General features: G+C 38.7%; 1 protein-coding gene across 2 annotated transcripts in view; it reads right to left on the reverse strand.

Annotated features, from left to right (window-relative positions):
- The window catches only part of LOC126284798 (DNA topoisomerase 2-binding protein 1-A-like), a 290,604-nt gene that overhangs the window by 126,651 nt on the left and 140,977 nt on the right, over positions 1-22,976 (reverse strand). For both annotated transcript variants that reach the window (XM_049983964.1, XM_049983973.1), the window contains exons 11-13: positions 20,262-20,412; positions 18,790-18,945; positions 7,957-8,141 (exon numbers count right to left, since the gene is read on the reverse strand). In XM_049983964.1, coding sequence (XP_049839921.1) covers positions 7,957-8,141; positions 18,790-18,945; positions 20,262-20,412 — 492 coding nt within the window. The remainder of the gene's footprint in view (positions 1-7,956; positions 8,142-18,789; positions 18,946-20,261; positions 20,413-22,976) is intronic.

The following is a 22,976-nucleotide window of genomic DNA, read 5'->3' on the forward strand; positions in this document are numbered from 1 at the left end:
CCTCATCTAGCTCAGCCTGAAGGGCAGCAATTTTACCCTCCTGTTACACAATCTTTCTATCTCTACTGCATAGCCTGCAGAACCACTGATAAGTCTCGCCCATTTTCCCAATTCCCACGCCACTACAATCGCCCCAATGAAATAAGTTCCCACATCCATCACACCAGACCCCGGAGCTAACGATTCTACGGCATATCAGGCACTTTACACTCATGGTACAAATCGATTTTAGTGACAGAAAGACAATTAAGTTACCAGAAAACATTGAAAATACGTGTACGAAAAATTAGGCCTACTCGCGACTGTGTAAACAGTGATTCAGAAGTTTTTTACTGGAAATTACTTAAGAGATGGCGATACTCTACAGATCTAAAGGGACAGCGAACATATTTAGCACACTAAACTATCAGTAAATTACTGTGAAAATACACGAGTAAGACAAAAACCTTTAATGGTACACTTGAAGAGCACTATAATTAACATAATAAATTAGTTTAAAGTGTTAAAAACAGTTTATTACTACTTAAATTACTTATCTTGTACGAGAGCTGTGACTCAGACGTCCGTATAGCAGGCGCAGGGCTACCAACTCCATAAAAAAGGTTGAACTTAGGTCTTATGCTAACGAATTTAAAGGGGTCAGGCTATACATTTTTAAGTCCATGTGAATGAGGAAAGCGCCAAGCAAGATTATTACTATACAGTTGCACATGAACTCAAGTTGTCTCATAATTGTTTTACACTTGTTCATTGGCACAATTCTCGTAGAGGCATATGCATGCACAACAGAACACAATGAAACCACACTTTTACACTTTTCAAGGGACATCAATACTGCACTAGTTATGTATTTTTTCACACTTGGCACAATGCGTTTTGAGAATTTTTTCTCACTGTTAAGTACAAATCACTCGTATTCATTGACTGAGTAACATCACAGAAGATTCATGCATAAATACTGCACTTGACAAGAAGAATAAATTATCAAAACACATTTTGCTCAGCATGAATAAAATACATAACTGGAGCTGTGTTTAAACTAAAAACACTCGAGCAACGCAAAGTGAAAGACTGTGTCAACTAGCGCCCCAAGTGGCCATACACTGAAACACACTAAATATGGTTTGACAAAGGTGTCACAATGATCACAACAATCACGAAACTGCGATTGCGTAATAAAGACAATTTGGAAATGGTTGTGATTGGTCATTATATCTTCATTTGAACGAATCTAGTTATTCATATCCGCCACCATGCCAAAAAGAGCTTGTCAGCGGCAGGAAATAAGGCACGAATTGTTCCAACTTTTAGACATTGACCAGTTCAAAACCACTGGGTAGCGCGCTCTGGTGTTACAAAACTTAACCACGTAACATTTATAAACACTACTGGATGCCCAAAATCATTTTTTTTTCCTCCACAAACATTTTTTCATAACACACAAATCCCAGGAAAATTATAAATATGTTGACGCAAAATCAGGTGCAAATTAACATAGGAAATTTAACGCGACCGATAAAAAATGTCATAAACAGCAGGAAAATGTTAATTCCAGGAATAGAAAAGTAATATGAAGTTTAGGTCTCCGACATTGAAGTACACTGTTTACAGTCAATGATGACACTTCTATAACACAATACTCTACTGTCAAATAGTAAACATAAAGTAAGTGGATAGATAGTCATGAAATGATGTACACAATAGTTTTCCCATGATGAACGAAGGATTGCAGTAGTAGAGTAAAAACTGAATGCTGCATACTGACATCAGGTGCGGTGTATGAACACAAAGCTTATGCACATCGTGTGATAATGTTGTACGCAATATTTTGGAAACTGAAAAAATGACAATCTGTGTAATGTTGAAGTGAGATGAGACTATGAATACAGATTGCTCACAAATGAAAATTTACAGAATGAATGCCCAATAGCAAAATGTGATAAAAATGATAATGTAAAAACTGAAAGATGTTACGTGACATAAGAAAAGAAGAGGTGCACATAATATTAAAAGTCTTGTACGTATAATTTCTTTACAGTGTTTATGTGAAGTTTTGTATAATATGTACGTAAAGAAATGTAAACACAATATGAAAATTTACTTTTACTTAGTACGAAATATTCAAACCCGGCATGTCAATGCATTTTTAAATGTAAATACTTAGGTTATCATAAGAAACCTGTAATTGTGTGTGTTCCCATAAAAAAAAGGTGCCAGTGTTGAGCAGTAGCGAATATTTATATCCTCAGGTATCAACAAGACATTCTACCACAAAGAGGATACGGAAACGAATAAGGGTGTTCGAGACTTCTCTTTAACCCATTCAAGGGTCTTTGGGATGCTGAATAGCATGAGCCTGGTTCCACCACTGAAACATGTGGATTACGACAGGAAAAAATGCCTGGGCCATAAATGATGAACCTACTCACCACAGCATTGATGGTCTCACTATGCACAAGCCTCAGCACACCATGTTGCAGCAATGGGGTGAACACTTTTGTTGACTGTGAAACTGTAGCACACTAATGTACAGCTCAACTGGACTGCCGCATTAACAAACTCAAGTGCGCATGCAGCAAGTGTCACGTGAGGTGTGCGCGCCGGACAATGCCGCAATAGTTGTGGTTAAAATCCAATAATCAAAGTACAGACAATTTAAATGCGGCTGTTGACACAACCTTTAAATGGAACAGCCAGAAGAATGCCAAATTTACCTAGGAGCTGACAAATTCAGGCCATGAAATAAGTTGAAGAAAGTGAAGAGAGATAAAGTAAAAGATAGATTAAACTTTGAGATACTCAAGGAGGTAGTATGGCTTCAGAGCAGGAAGACAGGTTTATGGAAATATGGGAAAGAGGTATAAATGAAGAATGTGTAAATGACAAATGGATAAAAATGTGGGAGGGACTCAAGGAATTCATCAAAGAAGTACTGTTAAAGTATCCAAAAGTATAAGATAGTAGGTGTCAGAAAACACTTAGAATAAAATGGAAGAAATGACAAAGTGGAAAAATATGGAAGATAAAGAAGGCAAAAAGAGATACAAGAAATTGGATAATAAATTAAGAAGAGGAACTGAAGAAACAAGAGAAAGATAAATGGAAGAGAAATGTGAGAAAAGAGAGAAAATGGAGGGGGGGGGGGGGGGGGGGGAAGAAGGTGTGAAATGATGTACAGATTGGCTAAGAAGAGTTTCTGAGAGTAAAAGAAGGAAGACTGACATGTAAATAGAAAGCATGGACTGCAGAACCACAGGAAGTTCTGAGCAGAGGGCAAGAATTTATAGAATGTCTGTATAAGGAGGACCAAGTACCAAGTCAAATCGATCATGAAATGTGTACCAGAAGATGGAAAGCTGTACAGCAACTTCGAAGCAGAAGTACAGAAGGCAATGAAGATGATAAATCATAAGGCATATGGAATCAATAACTTGCCAGCTGAAGCAGTGAGCTTGGAGAAAGGGGGGAAAAGGAAACAGTCGACCTCTGTAATGATATATGACAAAGGGGAGCGGCCTGATGATTTTCTTGCAATGGTAATGATACCAGACGAGAAAAGAGAAATATCAAAACATGTGAAGAGCGTAGGACTATCAGCCTATTTTCTAAAGTATTGCTGAGAGTGCTGAATATGTGGTTATATGGCATGTTGGATAGCTCGAATACAGAGGAACACTTCAGATTTAGAAAAAGAAATAGAACAGGATGGATGGATATGTTGGTATGGGCATAAGATAGCAAGGTCCTCAGCATCAACATGAAAACAGCTCGAGATGAGTGTAGGTAAAACACACTTAACATGAGTATAAAACCACAAGCATCACAAAACGAGGGATCCTCAACAGATGCTATAGGCCTGTTAAGAATCATATGTGAAAGATGTACTAAGAAAGATAGAGAAATTTATAATGTTTTTTACCAATTTGGAAAAAACTTAACGAAGAGCAATGGAACAAACGCCCGGATATTTTTAAGAGGAAGGAAGTAGACTGGCATGAGAAACAGTTGGTACATAACAGCTATACTACAGAAAGCAGAGAATAAGGACTGGAAATGAAATATCTGAAGGAAGCAGCATTGAAAGGGCATTAGACAAGGTTGTTGCCTCTCCCCTTCATTCTTCAACTAGAAGACAGAAGACATTATTGTGAAAGGCTTATATAGAGGAAGATACCTTTCGAGAACATGAAATATTATACTGGATAAGCAGCGCGCATTGTAGAAAAATGCAGGAACAAGCACGAGACATCTGATTGCCTAGGGAAAAAAAAACTGCTTTTGCTGTGCATGCTTTAGAAAACTCTCACTGGATTAAATTTGATGCAAAATCTTTCATGGCTCACACAAACCATTTCTGGGACGGTGTCATTAAAGAAGACTCCAGGGCAAAGCAGACACAGCGAACATGGAGTTAATGTATGCCCGTATACGGTGATGCTATCAGCATCAGTCACATCAAAGCTCGCAGCTACAGTACAGATGGGCATATCAGCAGCCCATCAATGGCCATTCTATTTGACAATGACCGAGGTGTCCTGGAGCAAAAGCTTGTGGCATTTTAACCATCTGAAGTGGCTGAAAGCCTGAGGAAATTTTATTCAGTGCAAGCTGCATCTTTGACTTATGCTTGTGGAAACAACGTTGATTGCTGTGTTGCAGCTATTCAGCTTCTAGTGAAGTCCTTATATGTGAGCTCAATTTAGGCTGCATGATGATACAGCAAATTTATGTCAGTGAGATAGCTCAATAATTTTTCCCTCAGTCTTGTGATCCTTCTTACAGACTTCCTTCATCCAAACACAGGGGGCACGGTTTTGCTCCAGTGACCTTCAGTACACCAGTTCTTTGAGAGGTGCCATTTCCTATGCATGTAACATCTGGGATTTTCCTGGCAGCATGCCTGAATAAAGTCATCTTTATATTCAAGCCGCTCACATAAAATAAATCAAGCTTTCAACAATTGTCCACCACCACCACCACCACCACCACCACCACCAGTAATAACTACTGACCACCAGTGCTGTCACTAGCTGAACTAAGTAACATTGTAGTTCATTTTAATCTTTGACACTTTTCTGATAGTTCCAATGTGATGATGCTTGAGAAAATTCACTCCTTTTTTTAAATTTTATTTTTTGTCCGTTTTCCAGGCAGTGTTCAGTCACAGCTGAGTGCTCGAGTTACCTTTGTTTGACATGTTACACAGGCTCAATAGAACAATCAGCAGCAGTGCAAATACACAACACACACTGGTACCTATATTTTCTTTAATGGGGTTTAACACATCTCCGATCTTTGTGACAGCCAGAACATAGGTTTCAGTTCAAATCTCTGCAGCATGCATCCTACGAAAAATTCAAGAGAGACCTTATCTCTACAGACCAACTTGAGAACTTTTTCTACAAGGTGTAGAACTTGGCTTCCGCCGTTTGCCACTAGGTGGGGACAACGGTAAGCAGCGGTCAAAAGAAACAGATCCCAGACATCTGGAAGTTAGTTTGGACCTAAGTCAACAAAACCTCATTCAAATATTGTTTGATTTGTGTCTGCATCTTAAAGTTGTTCTTGGCTGAAAATGTCAGTTTACGGGCCTAATTCTTGTCATTTGCAGGAGGTGTTACAGTTTTGTTTCAATATAAAGAAAACAGCAGTTGAGTCTCATCAAATGCTCTCAAGTACGTATGGTGAGGACGCTATTAGTGAAAGAACGTGTCATGAGTGTTTCAACACTTCAAGAACGGTGATTTTAAAGTCATAGACGACATAGTGGTGGAAGAGAGAGTGTCTTTGAAGATGCAGAATTAGAGACATTGCTGAGTGAAGACTCAGCATCAAACTCTTTAAGAATTGGCACGATTAGTGGGAGTGATACAGCAAGCCATTTCAAAATATCTCACGGCTATGTGCATGATTCAGAAAGAAGCTACTTGGGTCCCGTATGGGCTGAAACCAAGAGATGTTGAATGGCATTTGTGTGTTTGTGAATAGTTGCTTCAGAGGCAAAAACAGAAGGGATTTCATCATCACAATCACATTGTCACCGGGGAAGAAAAATGGATTCATTAAGAGAAAACTAAATGCAAAAAATAATGGGGATATACCGGCCACACTTCCACATCGATGGCCAAACCAAATATTCACAGTTCCAAGATCATGCTCTGCATTTAGTGGAACCAGCTCGGCATCATGTACTATGGGGTGTTAAAACTAAATGAAACAATCCCAGGTGCTTGTTATCCAATGCAATTAATGCGTTTGAGCAGAGCATTAAAAGACCAACAGCTGCAATACAGCGAGAGGTACGATAAAGTGACTTTCCAGCTTTACAATGCTCAACCCCACATTGCAAATGAGGTCAAAACGTACCTGGAAACGTTAAAATGGGAAGTTCTACCCCACCCGCCACATTCTCCATACATTGCCCCCTCTGACTATTCACCTGTTTAGATCAACGGCACATGGTCTAACTGACTAACAGTTCCAATCTCATGAAGAAATCACAAATTGGATCGATTCGTGGATCACTTCAAGAGATGAACAATTTTTTCAACCTGCGATTCATACACTGCCTGAAAGATGGGAGAAAGTAGTGGCTAGTGATGGAAAATACTTTGAATGATACATGTGTAACCAATTTGTTTCATTAAAGCCTCAAATTTTGGGGAAAAAACAGCGGAAGCAAAGTTTTTCGCCTTGTATTTCAAAATCATTTACTTTTGTGTCTTCATATTTCACACCTATGTGACAGCCAAATACAGGAGCTACATTATGATCTTTGGTGAAGCCATTTCAGAAGACAGGATTTGGAATTTCTGCCTTCGTTTTATCACTGTGTTGTCCTGCCATTAATGGTCAATGAATATTTGGGCAGATACCTATGTTCCACAGACTTACTTTGGGACAAAAATGTTTTAGGAGATCTTGCTTCTGAATTCATTAAACACTTCTTCCATAGCAGCCCATATGCTTCCCTTGACAACGATCAGCAGCAAGGATTGGATGGATGGTTGGTCATTTAGATGTTGCGTGGTTCATAATTGTCAACTCTCACTACGGTATGGAACTAGTCAGTTTTACAATTATATGGGTTTTCTTTGACTCTATTGCACAGATCTATCCACTTTAACGGTAACTTTCTAACATTATTATTGAACCGAGGTAGGTTCTTCCCATTCTACATTCAATGTCATCCACTTAATGAGTACTATGTCAGTGGGATTGGGAGGGTGGGTGGGTGGGTGTGGGGTGTGCACATTAGCACAGAAGGCTTGCGATATAAACGAAAAAATGTCTTCTTTCTTCACAGGCCTCAAAGGCTCTTTAGCAAAGAGGGGGGAAAAAAAAGAAATCTGAAATATGAACTGTTGAAATATTCGTCTTAATCCTACTCTAGTACCTTCTGATTCCCACATATTCTCTAAAGGTCTTTTTTAGTTGCCAAATTGTTTAGAAGGCACAAAGGGATATTTTGCAGATTATTTGAATCTTTATTTAGGGATGGGCTCTACTGATTATAAAAAGGTCTAAGTGCACTGACAATAAAGGAAAAACGCATTTTCTAAATTAAAAAGTGTAACTACCAGGCTTAGAAATTATCACCTTGCTCTTCTACTTGACTGATTCCTCTGTCCTTACCACTGTATTCCTTCTGTGAGCTAATACTGAAATGCTTAAAACAAGGGGGGGGGGGGGGGGGGGGGGGGGGGGGTTAGGGGTAGGAGGAGGAGGAGAGGGTTCTGAAACATGATGCACTTAAGCCTTCTTCATTGTATCTTGTGAGAGTTTTCATAGTGGTCTGCTGAAGTATGCTTAGTTAGTCAGACAGACAGAATGCAAAATGTAAAACCACTCTGTAGCAAGGAAAAAAAAAAAAAAAAAAAAAAAAAAAAAAAAAAAAAAAAAAAAAAAAAAGGAAAACAAAATTATTTCTCTGCAATGTGCAAACAAAACACTTACCACCCACAGATGAGTTACAACAGCATTAGTTGTGTGATAAAGTCTTTCCCCTTCTAAAGGCACAATTCCATAATCGGGGATGCCTTTAAATCCACGATGGACAACACGCCCACCTTTTTCCTTAATCACTTCTTCTAAGGCCTGTGTCTCCTCTTCAGTAAAGCCTGCAGTTGAAAATGTGAGACCTAGGGGGAGAAACAAACCAATCTAAATATTATAAAGATAGAAAACTATATTTTACATAAACTACCACAAATACTGCAAAGCCTTTTGAACATAGCAGAATACATCAGCACACATAAGGAATATTGATGCTTGGATAAACTTGTGTGATGGCTAGTTCTACAAACTGAAATGAACTTTAAATAAGATGATCTGTGTTTTAATGGCACTTTCACTCAGTACAAGCATCTTTTTTCTCCTGTGTGCACTCTTAAGAAGAAAACAAATGTCTGCAGACTGCCGTGTACAAAATACAAGGGACTATTACTCTCCTCTTCTTCTATGTTTTGAAAAAACTTTCTTTACAGGTTTATTTTCATTCTTGGGAATAACAAGAGTCTGGTGCAAAAACCAGTCTCTTGATTCCCACAATGTGTGTCTTTTCTCTTACTGCTTCATGCAACGATTTCAACACTTCAAGGTAGTAATGTTCGTTAGCTGTGGTACTCCGCCAGACGAATTCACTATGGATGGTTCCCTTGAGATAGAAAAAACATACCAAAAGTGTCTCCACATGGGATCTTGCCTGCTTGCTTTCTTGGTGGTGATGAAATCTTCCAATGGTTGGATTGTTGTTAGGTTTCCAAGTCCTAACTGTAACACAACAATTCATGGCTCATTATAACTTTTACATCGGAATCTGCAGCAGTTTCTCACTGTTTTCCAACTCCTGATTCATATGTGAACAATTCACACTCTGATCTCCAGAGAGCACATGCAAAACAAATTTTGCTGTAACTCTCTTATCTTCAGATCTTTGAACAAAATACATTGGCATATTTTCCAGGATATTCCAGTTATTTCCACCAATTCGCTGATCGTTCTACAATGATCAAACATGATCACAACATGGATTTTTTCAGTTTTCTGGAAGTCAAGGGATGTCCCACTCATGATTTGTCTTCAACTGACATTTGACCAATTTTAAAATTAGAAAACCACTCATCATAAAATTTTATCTCGTTCAAAGCTTCCTCCCCGTAAACCATCCAAAGCTATATATGTCTGTTGTTTTCTTGTACTTTTATCTATTTCTCTGTCTTTCCATTCAAGATAGGGAAACACGAAGAATACATACAAAAAATGTGTGACACCTTTTCATAATTTACTAACAATGGTATTCATTTCGACAAAACCGTTATTCTGAGAGACACATACGTAATGCATTCAGGCCCATACAAGTTCAATCTATGGAGCAGAATAAAGATACACAGACACCCACCATTTTGGCCTTTTTGTCGTGTTTTTGTGCCATGTCGTCAAGAATCTGAAGAGTCCTCGAAAGATACGCAATTAAGTGTGTTTTTAAACCATCTGCAAAACTGAGAAACCTCTTGGGGCTCAGTTAAGGATGACCTTGGACTGATGAAATGTGGTGTGCACAAGATTCCTTGTCAGTGTGGGGCAGCGTATATAGGTCAGACGTGTCGCACAGTACAAGAAAGCTGCGATGAACATGAGTGTCATACACGCCTTCGTCAACCGGAAAAGTCTGCAATTGCAGAACACTGCCTGAATACAGAACATCATATGATTTATGAAAAGACTGCGTCATTAAGAAAGCAATACACATGTACAGCCGATAATCTCATCAACAAGGATATGAGATTTCAACTGAGCACAGCCTGGAATCCTGCATTGGTTTGCTATTAAATCACGATGTAAAAATCAAGATTCTTCGATAACAAGCCCACCATAACACTGGCCTAGCACGGCTGTTGGTGAGTAAAGTCTGGACACACTGTTGACAAACGCAGCGTACAGCGCATGTGCGGGAGAGCCACTCTGTGGCAGAGGGTGCCTGAATAGGACAAATCACTGCGCATGCGCGATTTCCACAGCTGCACATTCTTCACGCGCTTTCTAAAATCAGGACGTCAGTGTGTGGATACGGTCAATTGTACCTAGCCACAAGCAAGGTTGAACCACCTGAAGATGTCCGACAGTTGCTTCTAGGCAATATTGTGGAATTTACACAACGTGATCCAGTGGCAAACCCGTGAAAACTATTTACAACACATCTGCCGGGAAAGCTTAAGAGTCACAATGGTATTCATACTGAGACATCCATTGTAAGATGCAGTGTTAGGTGATGTCTGAAGAGTAACTGACAAAAAACATGAATAGTGCTCAGCAGCATGGGTATTTCAGAAAGCACATCAAACATAATATATTGTGCCACTGTAAAAATGGGTGGATGGAGTTTATTGTTACACATTGGTATCTTTTAGAGGAAGGAAAATAGTGAATTTTTGTAGTGTGCGATGTTTCCTTTCTGAGCATCACAATACATTTGTGGAATTATGTCTGTTCTGTAAGTGAGTACCTTAAAAACATCAATCCTTAGTCCCAGTATGAAGGAAAATGCCATTGGTCAGACAAATAGCAGCTCATACGCCTGTATTTTTTTTTTTATCCTAGGTGAGACAACATGCACAACAATTACATATTACATACTGAAGATTTTAGGGGAACCCTCAAATGGAGAACAAATAGAACCCCATTTTGTTAACCTGTGATGTTGAGAAAACAGACAATACCAGCAGTTTGATGCACAGGATCTATATCACTAAAATGCTACGCCATTTGCAGCATATAGACAACAAAAATTTTATTTTCAATATTGTGCATAGTTATTGACTGAATTTAAAATGCTGTTATAATCTACTCATTAAGGGGCATTATAAGTTTAAACAATAAGATAAGTATTACTGTTAGATGCTGTGTGTGTGTGTGTGTGTGTGTGTGTGTGTGTGTGTGTGTGTGTGTGTGTGTGTGTGTGTCTTGAGGCAGCGTAGCTGATGGCACGCAAACACACGGACCTCATTCCTGCAGTATTTGAGAATGAGAGCACTCCACGATTTCCAATAACTTTGAAACATTATTTCAAATGTTTGTGAAACTTTTTCTCATTGACACCACCAAAAAATTATGAAAGGAAAAGAAGTTTATCACTTACTACATTTTTGCTGTTTATGAAGTCAAATTTCAGCATCAGTTATGACATTTTAATTTGCAATTTTTTTCCCTTCTTCAACTAACTATTTGCAACACACTTTGCACTTAATGTACCAAAAAAATTATATTTCTGTACGACAAACTTTTCAGGAGACATGACATCATACACTAAGATATGTGAAAACTTAGGTTTTGCTTAAATGGAGTACAAATTGCCCCATTTAATTTAACCAGTGTTTCATAATGAGAGCAATTCCTGACTTAGAACAAACTTTAAGCATAATTTTAAACCGTTCCTAAACTTCTTTTCACTTATATGCTTAAAAGACAAATATTGTATATGAGAGTTCAGTTCTTTTAAAGAACTCGAGGTTTACTGGTAAACTACGACTGACTAAGTAGTACTTCTACATTATGCTCCTTATATGTTTTCGGCATTTTGCAATTTGTATTCCACAAATTTCTACTCAAGATAAGACTTTCACTGAGCACATTTTGCATCAAGTTTGTGAGGCATTTAATACTGAACTGTCATGAACCAATTAATTTTTATCTTATGTAATGAAAATGCTCCTACCAAATTATGATACAATGTGGATATTATAAAAACCTTTTCCATCTATTGATATCAACTTTTTCATGCTTTATGTAATTAATCAGAGGACATCCAAAAAGAATCGGGCGCTATCCAAAAAGAATCGGGCGCTATCCAAAAAGAATCGGGCGCTATCCAAAAAGAATCGGGCGCTATCCAAAAAGAATCGGGCGCTATCCAAAAAGAATCGGGCGCTATCCAAAAAGAATCGGGCGCTATCCAAAAAGAATCGGGCGCTATCCAAAAAGAATCGGGCGCTATCCAAAAAGAATCGGGCGCTATCCAAAAAGAATCGGGCGCTATCCAAAAAAAAACCAGAGGTTATCCAAAAAGAATCAGAGGCTATCCAAAATCAGAGACAGGTAAAGGCTTATTGGGTGGCTTGATGACGACGACTTAGAAACTGTAATGTTCACATATGACAAGTATACTGATAAAGGGCCCAAACTCTCCCATATCAGACGCAGAAAAGGAGAATAATTGAACAGGTTTACAGCTGGTTCATAGCTAACTAGGCGAGAGGGACCTACCTACAGTTAGGATGGGGACAGACCAACACATTACATGTAGGTCCATCCATCTGTGATCTGATTGTCCTCCCTTGCCTATTTGGCTGCCTCAATGTATCTCTCTCCTCTTTGATGGAAGTAACAGTTTCAACAGCTAGGAAAATGTCATCACTGTTACTTTTGTGAGTGTGTTTTCACAGCAATAAACAATTTGTCTCCTTAAGGTAAGTACTGGCCAGTAACTGTCTCTCCAATTTATTAGTTTCCTCAATCCAGTTTTCCTTTTATACAGTTGAACACAGCAACAGTACATTATGTTTCACCCAGAGTCCTGACAGATACTGGACTCAACGTTTTTAAGAATTAAGAGTCACTAATGGCCAAGTAATAGCAAGGCACGAGGCACCCGAAGCCAACAAAACATTTGGTATAAGGGTAGAATGATCGTTTGGAGCTAAGTGCAACTACAAAAACAACAATTGTGCCAAATGTCAGGACCCTTCTCATGAGAAAACTTCAAATAACTTCAGGCGCAGCTTACTAACATATCAAAACTATTTGTTGGACCAAATTGCAAACCTGCATCCTTACCTTTCACAGGCAATGCACTTACAGATTTAGCTATCAAGATGAGAATTAATTAGAACTACCATCTCCAATTTCAGCAGCATTTCTCACCTAATGTCCAGCTTATGCATACCTTCCCAGACTAGCATCAGCTTTCACAATGTTGCAGAGTGAAAGATTCATGCTGAAAACAACTAAGACCATGGCTAGAGGCTGATCCACATGCTGGAATTCGTCTGTCCAAACTTAACTGTACAGACATAAATCTGCTGTAGTTTTTGTTTCTTCACATGTTCCGCCTTTTAGTCTGTTGTCTGCCTGTCATCTTTTGGTCCAGGCTACAATTATCAGCTTCACAGTAGATAACCCAACCCACAGCTATTGTAATATATTTGAAAAATGTCATCTTGACAGACAAGGCTGTTGTAACAAATATTTATTTCTAAACTGCTAGTTTTGATCAAATGAGTATCTTCAGATTACAAACTACCAATAAATAAGCGTTAAGCAATGTTCCTTGGTGTCAACTACAAACCTACTTTTAAATTGTCTGGAAACAAATACTAATTAGAACAGCTTTTTCCACAATGTTGTTCCTTCTATATCATGAAGTTTCACTGCAATGTCTATACAAAATTTCAATCTGACGAACTATAACACAGACTTTTTCCCACAAATTAATCATTCAAAAAATACAAGGTGGTCATCGTATTTGCACACGAAGCTTTGGTAGTTGAGATAAAGCCATGTTTAATTTGTCAATTTTGGAAGGGTGGGAATGTGATGCAGCGGCTCTAGCTTGGTCAAATGGGGGCAGGGTAGGAACAAATGGGCAGCAGATTTCATCGTGCTGCCAACCATGGGAATGCATCCTGTGTACCTAGCTCTTTATGATCTACCACATTAAAGTGGCATTTGGCAGAATCTACAGGGTGTTTCAAAAATGACCGGTATATTTCAAACGGCACTACAAACTAAACGAGCAGCGATAGAAATACACTGTTTGTTGCAATATGCTTGGGACAACAGTACATTTTCAGGCAGACAAACTTTCGAAATTACAGTAGTTACAATTTTCAACAACAGATGGCACTGCGGTCTGGGAAACTCTATAGTACGATATTTTCCACATATCCACCATACGTGGTACGAAATTACCCGAAACCTTTGACAACGTGTCTGGCGGAATGGTTTCACATGCAGATGAGATGTACTGCTTCAGCTGTTCAGTTGTTTCTGGATTCTGGCGGTACACCTGGTCTTTCAAGTATCTCCACAGAAAGAAGTCACAGGGGTTCATGTCTGGCGAATAGGGAGGCCAATCCACGCCGCCTCCTGTATGTTTCGGAAAGCCCAAAGCAATCACACGATCATTAAAATATTCATTCAGGAAATTAAAGACGTCGGCTGTGCGATGTGGCCGGGCACCATCTTGCATAAACCACGAGGTGTTGACAGTGTCATCTAAGGCAGTTTGTACCGCCACAAATTCACGAAGAATGTCCAGATAGCATGATGCAGTAATCGTTTCACATCTGAAAAATGGGCCAATGATTCCTTTGGAAGAAATGGAGGCCCAGACCAGTACTTTTTGAGGATGCAGGGATGATGGGACTGCAACATGGGGCTTTTCGGTCCCAATATGCGCCAGTTCTGTTTATTGACGAAGCCGTCCAGGTAAAAATAAGCTTCGTCAGTAAACCAAATGCTGCCCACATGCATATCGCCGTCATCAATCCTGTGCACTATATCGTTAGCGAATGTCTCCCATGCAGCAAGGGTAGCGGCGCTGAGGGGTTGCCGCGTTTGAATTTTGTATTGATAGAGGTGTAAACTCTGGCGCATGAGACGATACGTGGACGTTGGCGTCATTTGGACCGCAGCTGCAACACGCGAACGGAAATCCGAGGCCGCTGTTGGATTACCTGCTGCATTAGCTGCGTGTTGCCCTCTGTGGTTGCCGTATGCGGTCGCCCTACCTTTCCAGCACGTTCATCCGTCACGTTCCCAGTCCGTTGAAATTTTTCAAACAGATCCTTTATTGTATCGCTTTTCGGTCCTTTGGTTACATTAAACCTCCGTTGAAAACTTCGTCTTGTTGCAACGACACTGTGTTCTAGGCGGTGGAATTCCAACACCAGAAAAATCCTCTGTTCTAAGGAATAAACCATGTTGTCCACAGCATACTTGCACATTGAACAGCACACGCTTACAGCAGAAAGACTACGTACAGAATGGCGCACCCACAGACTGCGTTGTCTTCTATATCTTTCACATCACTTGCAGTGCCATCTGTTGTTGAAAATTGTAACTACTGTAATTTCAAAAGTTTGTCCGCCTGAAAATGTACTGTTGTCCCAAGCATATTGCAACAAACGGTGTATTTCTATCGCTGCTCGTTTAGTTTTTATTGCTGTTTCAAATATACCAGTCATTTTTGAAACACCCTGTAAATTTAGTTTAATCTGAACTGACTTTGCAAATGGACAAATACCCAGCAATAGTATATGTTTCTATGGAAGACAAGTATGTTCACACAGAATACTCAAAACATGGTGAAATGCAGGAAACGTTAAGCAACAGCACTGAAGCACCTATCACTCAACAGCATTGATGATTTTCAAGGCCGGCAACAAATTAAGTGGACTGTTAGCTGAAGTAGTAAAATTCCTGCCAATTCAACACTGATTGTGAGAGGATAATATATTGTGATGTTAGGTAGGGACGGACGGGCCGGAGGGAGGGCGGGAGGGATTCTACACAACTGAGGAGGGACAATACCTGATAACCTCAGAAAGACGACTACAGTGCTCAAGAGGCACAATAACACATATTCAAACACCACACAAAATACTTATGTACATATTTGCACTTGACAAAGAAAAAAAATATTTTCTCAAACGCATTGTTAAGCATGAAAAAATACGTAACAGCTGCAGTATTTCTTTATATAAACCTTACTTGAGTTATGTGTTTGCATAGAATTGGTACTGTAGGAAAGATGTTTGTGGGACATCCCTCTCCTGCAGTATTTGTAGGTGGAGTGTGGGGGAACCTTCAAAGAGGACTATAAAGACTCAAACTGTATGCAACTTGATCAAATACTAACAAGATGACAGCTTCACAAAGCCTTGTATTACCACCAGGAGGAGAGGTGCAGACTAAATTCAATGTCCCCGAGATGTTCATCTAAATTATACAGGACCATTAAGGGAAGTTACTATGTCACAATTCGACAGCAATGAGCTCGATCACCATAGTTTTCAGATTGTACAATTAGTTTCTTCTTCAAAGAGCACTTGTCTTCTGTGTGTCCTTTTGTGTAGCAGAAGCTGCAGTTTTATGCTGGTTTTGCCGTTTTCGTTTGGCTTTAATTTTTGTTCCAATTTGTCATTGTCAGTCACAGAACATTTTGGATCTTTTACAAAACATTTATCCAGTTTAACAAACATCACGGCATTTGCACTTTCACCATCTTTCTGACTCCTTATATCCATCCGCACATACACAGACACAAGCAGACATATTTCTGCTTGTGTCTGTGTATGTGCGGATGGATATGTGTGTGTGTGTGTGTGTGTGTGTGTGTGTGTGTGTGTGTGTGTGTGTGTGTGCGCGCGAGTGTACACCTGTCCTTTTTTTCCCCTAAGGGAAGTCTTTCCGCTCCCGGGATTGGAATGACTCCTTACCCTCTCCCTTAAAACCCACATCCTTTCATTTTTCCCTCTCCTTCCCTCTTTCCTGACGAAGCAACTGCAGTTGCGAAAGCTCGTAATTCTGTGTGTGTGTTTGTGTGTTTTGTTCATGTGCCTGTCTGCCGGCGCTTTCCCGCTTGGTAAGTCTTGGAATCTTTGTTTTTAATATAAAACAAAGGCATTGAAGATATAAATAGTAATAAGACAACTGTATGTTTGTTTATTCCATATCTTCAATGTTACAGCAAAAGATCAGTAGCTACATAACTTCACATAAACATGTCTACCAGTTACTTCAATCTTTTGAAAAATGACTCATTTTCTCTCTCCTACGAAATAGGACGATTACGAACTGGAAAGGTCTACTGAGCTTTCCTAGTGTTTATTACATGGCATGAGGTTCCCTGTTTTCATGATTTGCCTAATTTAATTTATTTTAACCACATTTGCCAGTTAATATATAGGATATAAGTCTTCTGCATCTGTGTGTCTGTGAGGAAGCTTTGTTCTATGTGTTGTTAAATTCTGACAGATGGGAGATTGGTGACCAGTTCAGCAATTGCCTATATGGGCATTGAAGGCCACATAAAAACCACAATTCAAGCAGGCCAGTGAATAATATCAATGGCCATTAACCCTCTGTGTAGATTTTATCTAAGTCAGTCTCTGAAGGTAGTATCCTAAGTTTTAAGTTAGACAAGCAAGCTACACAAGAGCTTTGTTGTTATTACACACATACCTCATTCATAGATGAGTAACTCAAATGAAAAAAATAATAATAATAATTCTTACATGGACGTCTGAAAGAACAGACACAGTTGACAATCCACAGCTACACGAAAAACTTTGAAATTGATTTTTCACCTGTGAATTCCTTGTTATCAGCCGTATTAGGACAGACAAAGGATGTCCATACAACGATGTCCATACAACGATGTCCATACAACGATGTCCATACAACGATGTCCATACAACGATGTCCATACAACGATGTCCATACAACGATGTCCATACAACGATGTCCATACAACGATGTCCATACAACGATGTCCATACAACGATGTCCATACAACGATGTCCATACAACGATGTCCATACAACGATGTCCATACAACGATGTCCATACAACGATGTCCATACAACGATGTCCATACAACGATGTCCATACAACGATGCCCATACAATGATGCCCATACAACGATGTGTGACATAAGGTGGTTTGGGTTGGTCCGAGGAGCATGTTCGAAGAGCAGAAGTGGTCAAGGTGATTGTTTATGGTAAGTACGAAATCTGGGTTTGAGTCCCAGGCTAGCACAAATTTTCATCTGCTACTACTGGGTACTAGATCTATACCTAATACAGCTGATATCAAGAAATGCACTGTCAGTGAATTAATTTCAAAGAAAAAAACAATTATGCGGACAGCAGAACAAGGCTAAGTTCTGAAATGCTCCTTCTGTCTATATATTATAATACTTATGTAAAACCAATGTAACTTCTATAACAGCAATCACTGATTTACAGACAATAGTCTCAAACATGAATCTAGTTTTTAAAAACAGTGTAATTCACTTTGAAAATGTAGAGGAACATGACAAGGGCATTATAAGTAATATTTAATAAATAAAGAATTTAAAGAAACAAACAGTTTACTTTTTCTTTACTACATTAATCAGTAAGTGAGAGACCATAGTGAGCTTCATTTAGCATTCTGGATTAGTTCACTTCAGATAATTGCTTATCATGAAATTTCCTACTTCAGAAATAATCATAATGTATGATGGCTATTCTGAAAGTGTCTTAATCAAGGCTATTATTATAACTGTCTATTTTTACAAACTGTTTCTATGACATCCAGATACTAGAAAACTACTGTTACAAATGTCCACCAAAGATATTACATAGGTTTCAAGTCTAGCAGGTACTGTCCAACAGTTTTAAATGATCACTGAAACAAATTCTGTCTTAACATTAGATCCGATATCTTCTCTACTTTGGAGTTATTTGAAATGTCTCATGCCAACCACATTTCTGTAATTGGGGTAAGGATTTTGGGCAAGGTCTTCCACTGCTAACATCAGAATTCAGCAAGTGAACACTTTTCAAATGCATGGCACGCAGAAAAAGCAGCTTAATGACTGTTTCAATGTTGATTTTGTTATTCATAGGCAACAAAAAATTATAACTGATTTCTGTTATGGTGGTTCTTTCTGTTTCTTATTCCAGTAAACTATTGAAGATACATAACTACTAAAAAGAACTGTTTCCATTACATGATGATTTATACCTTTGAAAATAGCTGGGCAGCCTGATGACTGACTTGTATTTTCTGACAACAGGGACTGGCTGGACTCATTTGGTTTAAGCACTTCAGCTACATCATTTTGCTTCACTTCTGGAATGTACTTGGAACCTGATGCTTTTCCATAATTCTCCAGGGGCTCTGTTGGACAAAATAAACATAGTATCTCAGAGTAACTATGTAGTAAAGTGGACTAAAGCACAACTATTAAATGCCATGGGGAGGGAGAGGGAGGGGGAGGGGAGAGAGAGAGGGAGGGGGGAGAGAGAGAGGGAGGGGGGGGAGGGAGAGAGAGAGAGAGAGAGAGAGAGAGAGAGAGAGAGAGAAGTATGTACTATGGTTCACTGAGACAGCAAAGAAACAGTAAGGATGCAAGTACCTTATATAGGGGATCCATGCAACACTCTAACGCCTAATAAATTTAAGAGCATCTATAGGGTTTCACTGACCTAAATGAGTCCGTTACTCACCACAATTAGTAGCCAAAGATACATCAATGTCAGAGGGTCTTATTTTAAGAATGAAATGTTTTATAACAAGTGATGCTGATAAATTATTTTGCAACAATAATAATAATAGTTGAGACACATGATCTGGCTACATTTGACGTTTCCTACTGAACGAAACTGTTGGTTGTCCCGATATCAGACACTAACTAAATTTAACATATCATGCAACAAGATAAGTACTAAATTTCATATGGCACTACACTTAAGGCCAGTACTAGGCAATTTATGCTCTCAGATTAAAGACGTTTTCTATTAAAACAAAAAATTTCAGAATTGTGATAAAGTCTGTTTAAAATCACTATTTTTATGCTAATACATTTAGAACTGCCATTTTTCAGCATCATGACACATTACCAATTAAAATTTTCTATGAGTGGGTGGTGCATTAGGTGATGCACCACTGAATGAAAATCTGCACGTTAACTGGGTGTGGGTACTGTGGTACAAACATATGACACAAAATCCTAGGTCAGTATTATGTGATTAAGCCTAATCCCCCCCCCCCCCCCCCCCTGTTGAATTAGTTTTAGTTACATAAGTATTTGATTGCAATTGTAAATTTAGCTTCACTTTTAACCAGTTGTTAAATTATGAACTTAAAAAAGCTTTGATTCCTTTTTTTTAGTAAATGTTACTATCCCTCAGCAACTAAAATTTAATACTTCGCTATGTAAGAATTCTGCATGTCATAATTTTTGTATCTTTGTGTTTTCTGTACGAATAATGTATGTGCAAGCCACATATCATTTTATTTGTGTGTGCGACACTCAGTTGTCAGCTGATGACAGACTAGGAAGCTGAAATCTGGTTCATGACCAAATAAATATATTTTTTCAAGGCATTAGGATATGTTTCCTATTTAATACTACTAATAAAAGTTTCTTGTGGCACCGCCAGCCAACAGTGAAAATAAAAATTTCGATGAAGGCAGCATTACTGTAAACTGACCAGACTGACTGGCATTTAGATACTGATGGACTATTGTAACATCAGCTTGTTCTTCTGCTTCAGCATCTTTTTTCTCTACAGGCTTGTCAGAGGCAATCTGCAAGGGAATTGGAGAGCTGACATCGCTTGGTCTTCTGAGAAGATGAGCACCCTGAAATTTAGAATTTGTACATTTAATATGCAATCTGTTTTATTTAGTTTCAAATGGTTATTGCTTACCATTTCTGTTTACAATTTATACATTTGTGATGACAGAGAGAGAGAGAGAGAGAGAGAGAGAGAGAGAGAGAGAGTTTTGCATGCTACTGTCAACAGTCCAAGCGTAATAACGATGTGAAACACTAGTACAGACAAATTTAGCTCTGTTTTTGTTAGGGGCACTGTGCCATTTTTTCTAACCCCGCTGTCAATGTATATCAAACTTCACAAAACATCAGTACCAAATTATCATATAAGTTAATTTTCACATAATACACTCTGCAATAAATCTCAATACCACACTACATATGCACGAAACTGAAAGGGAGAAAAGGTGGTTAGGTAGGATAGGTGTAAAAAGTGAAAAGACTGGTCAGTGTGTGAAAGGGATAGAAAGGAGAGTAAAAGTATTTGTGATTGTAATAACATCCAAATTGGAAGACCCAAAACAAAGTAAGTTTAAATTGTCTAGGATTTGTCCATTAGTATTCAGGAAACAAACAACAAGTTATCTCACTACAGGAAATAGCACAGAAAATTGGTATTGGAATATCCTCTGAAGAAACAGTCATCACCTTAACTGACCCACCACTCATTAACAAAATTGCCGTACAAAAGCAAGAAATGAAAACTGCAGATAAATTTAAGTATCTTTTAGAAATCATAACATATAACCTCAATGAAATGAGCATTTTGGCGTCACTGGCCGGGAGGGCCCTTGCGGGGCCTTGGTGCAGGTCTTAGTACATTTGACGCCACATTGGGCGACCTGCGAACCTGATGGGGATGAAATGATGATGATAACAACACGACACCCAGTCCCCGAGCGGAGAAAATCGCTGATCCAGCTGGGAATCGAACCCGGGCCCGTAGGACGGCAATCTGTCGCACTGACCACTCAGCTATCGAGACGGACATATAACCTCAATGAAAAGCCAACACGGCATAACAGAACTAACAAACTGACTAGAGCACAATATATCACCAAGAACACCTACAACAAAAAGAGCCTGTCAAGACAAACAAAATTAAAACACAAGAAAACAATCACTTAACCATAAATAACATATGCAAGTGAAACCATCTTCAAAACAACCAACACTGCACAAATAGACAAAATACTCAAAATTGAGAGAAGAATTATAAGAATGTGCATCAAAAAATCATACCAGAAAGATGGATAGTGGAGAGTAGCTACAAATGAAACAATGTACAAGGAAATATAACCGATATGAGTACAATCAGGAAGAAACGCATTTCATTTTTCAGACATCTAACTGGAACACCAGAGAACAGGACCATCAGGAGAATAATAGAAAAATTGTGGAATAGTAAGTGCAACATTAAGTTTATTACAGAAATCAAGGAAGATATGGATGAGCTACAGATTACATTGGAAGACCTACGAAAACAAACAAACCAGACTGCAATAGGAAGGGTGAGTTCCGATGAAGAAAGAAAGATAATATACGAGATAATCAAGAAGTACTGGGCTGACAGGAAACTGAAAAATTCTTTGTATAAAGTTGGCTAAAGTGATCCAATGAAAGTCATAAAATGTAAATAATAATAATAATAAATAAAGCTCATTTCATAAGAGGGGCAAACTTGTTATATTTTGCTAATGTGTCAACCGCTGCAAATCTAGTACATGTGACCCAAAATTGGTCAAATTCTCTCAACTGCCACCAACATATATACTGTAATATTTGATGCTGTAGAGGATTGTCAGAAATGGACAAAGCGAACAGGACACCAGCCAAGTGCCAAGGTTGACACACTGTCCTCCACAAAAACCACATTTTTCTGTGTCAGAAATGCATGTCAGCATTATTTACACGCAAATTAACTGCTGCACAACAATCTTTGCCTCACTGATCTGTTACATATTTGTCAATGATGAGAGAATTCCAAATAAAAAGGTAATGATTCGTCATTTAAGAAAAGTCGTAGTTTTTAAAATGTACCTTAAAGGGTCATACTTATTACACGCACATTAACTATACGTTGAAGGAAGACACACTGTAAAGGAACAGTATGAACAAGTTACAGGGATATGACATCTGCAGCATTCCTTCAAATGTAAGATCTGTCATTCTGTATGTTTCTCTCTGTGTTTTGTTGCATACACGCATCATCTGCCCTGACCAGTGGCAGCATAGGTGACTTTTGTGGCACACACTATTAATGATTGCAGTCTCTTCAACATTAGTGTATCCCATCCTCTGGAACATCCATCAACTGGATCACAGTTCAACAACACCCAAGCAACAAATTAATACATTTCATATCCAAATCAACACATCCTCCCTTGCAAGTTGCTCCCATCATCATTTTAAGTCTGATCCATAGGTGATGCAACGTTTGAGCACCATCCCATTTTATCATTAGCCTTCTATTTACTGCAAGGTGAACCCGGATCTTAATACTAAGTCTGATCGTCTTTTTCAAAACACTTTTCTGCATGAGAGTATTAACTTAGTTACACAGTCATACCATCGCCAACCATACCGACAA

The sequence above is a fragment of the Schistocerca gregaria genome, chromosome 1, assembly GCF_023897955.1.
Source record: "Schistocerca gregaria isolate iqSchGreg1 chromosome 1, iqSchGreg1.2, whole genome shotgun sequence".
Taxonomy (NCBI): domain Eukaryota; kingdom Metazoa; phylum Arthropoda; class Insecta; order Orthoptera; family Acrididae; genus Schistocerca; species Schistocerca gregaria.